Below are 2,089 nucleotides of genomic sequence, written 5' to 3' on the forward strand. Positions count from 1 at the left end.
GTCTGTGCACAGACTGTGTGTTCAGCCGCATTTACTGCAGTGAGCACTTGTACACTTGCACACACGTGTTTTTCTGACATGCTATTATTTTTATGCGGATCTAATGATATTTTCTGTCTCCTAACCCTGAACCCAAACAGTTTTATTGTTAGCTAATTAAAATGATCTATTAAGCATATTTTTTGTTAATGAAATAAAGCTAAAATAAAATTAAATATAAATATTAGCTGAAAATTTTGAAATGTTGCCTGAAATAAAATGAAATAAAAATATTTGTTGAAGTACTAGTAAAATTACCAAAACTTATCCAGTGAAAATGACATTCATAACATCTAAAAACACTGAATTAATTTATTTTATTGGCTTAATAGCATAAAAAAACATTTTGTATGTCATATAATATATAAACTGTATACAATCAGTTCTACAGATTAATCTAATCTAATATAACAATATCATAGAAACTATAATCAGTAACATGCAGTAAACTAATATAAAAATACAATATATAAACTGTAATAATCAATCAATTATACAAATTAATCTAACACAATCAAATCAAATCTAATATAAAAATAAAATTTTCAAATAAATAAAGTAAAATATAATAAACAGTAACAAACTTTATTTAAAAATTTGTTAATTTTAAATTTTGCTTTTAAAAATGATTTTGTCACAACACAGAAGCATTTAAACTAGTGAAGGGTGACTAAAAATGTCATTTTATAATCTCTAAAAACACTCTTTCCTGTTTTATATGTATATAAAGTTTAACATAAACTCTTGTTTTGACAGATCTTTTGATACAAATGATATATTTCATTAGCTTAATAATATAAAAGGCACGTTTTTATAATCTATAATCTGAATCTATCAGTTTGCCTGCAGTCATGAGATGTTGTTCTTCTTCCGGAGTTCATAAAGATCTCGTGACCGTGTGTGTGCAGGTCTTTCTGTCAGTCGTACGACATGAAGCAGCACTCCACCAAAGTCTTCAGAGACATCGTCAACGCTCTGGGCTCCTTCATCCAGTCGCTCTTCATCCTCCCCGGCGCAGGAAACACCTCGTCCACCAGCACGCCTGCAGGTCACACACACACACACACACACAGTCTGGTTCACTGTCCTTGTAGGGACTCTCCATAGGCGTAATGGTTTTTATACTGTACAAACTGTATTTTCTATCGCCCTACACCAACCCTACCCCTAAACCTACCCCTCACAGAAAACTTTCTGCATTTTTACAATCTCAAAAAAAAACCTCATTCTGTATGATTTATAAGCTTCTGTACCCATGGGGTACAATTTAGGTCCCCACCGTGACACAAGTCCCCATGAGTTGGTGTGTATTCAGGTTTAAGTCCCCACCAGTATAGAAAAACCTACACACACACACACACAATACACACAGGCTGATATAACTGGGCAAATATTCTTTCTTTTTTTCCCAAGTGCTTTATTGTCATGGCTGTACAAATAAAACAGGAAGAAAATATTACATATTAGCATTCATATTATTAGGCTTATTACATTTAATATAACTAATTAATTATAAATAATTATTACCTAATATATTAAATATAAATAAACAAATAATTACAAATATATTATGCATACGTACATAGATATTGATATAAATGTATGCACGCGCACACATGTACACATGCGCACACACACACACACACACGCACACATGTACACATGCGCACACACACACACACATGCACGCACACATGCGCGCACACACACATGCACGCACTCACACGCACACATGTACACATGCGCACACACGCACTCACATGCGCACAGACATACATGCACACTCACACATGCGCACACACGCACACACATTCACACACACACACACACACACACACACACACACACACACACTCTCACACACACTCACACACTCTCACATTCACACATTCTCACACGCACACATATGCACACACATACATGCACACACACACACGCACACACACACGCACACATGCGCACGCACACACACATACACACTCGCATGCACACATGCGCACGCACTCACACACACACACGCACACATGCGCACGCACACACACACACACAC

At 35.7% G+C, this 2,089-nt stretch overlaps 1 protein-coding gene across 1 annotated transcript in view; it reads left to right on the forward strand.

Moving 5' to 3' along the window:
• Positions 1-8: 8 nt before the first annotated feature.
• Positions 9-2,089, forward strand: part of LOC107579241 (protein MON2 homolog) — a gene marked incomplete at its 3' end in the record, with an annotated part of 4,363 nt that continues 2,282 nt past the window's right edge. The window contains exons 1-2 of the mRNA XM_016265092.1: positions 9-39; positions 948-1,087. Of these exons, the coding sequence (XP_016120578.1) occupies positions 970-1,087 (118 nt within the window). The remainder of the gene's footprint in view (positions 40-947; positions 1,088-2,089) is intronic.

The sequence above is a fragment of the Sinocyclocheilus grahami genome, unplaced genomic scaffold (assembly GCF_001515645.1).
Source record: "Sinocyclocheilus grahami isolate Dianchi unplaced genomic scaffold, SAMN03320097.WGS_v1.1 scaffold15731.1, whole genome shotgun sequence".
Lineage (NCBI taxonomy): Eukaryota > Metazoa > Chordata > Actinopteri > Cypriniformes > Cyprinidae > Sinocyclocheilus > Sinocyclocheilus grahami.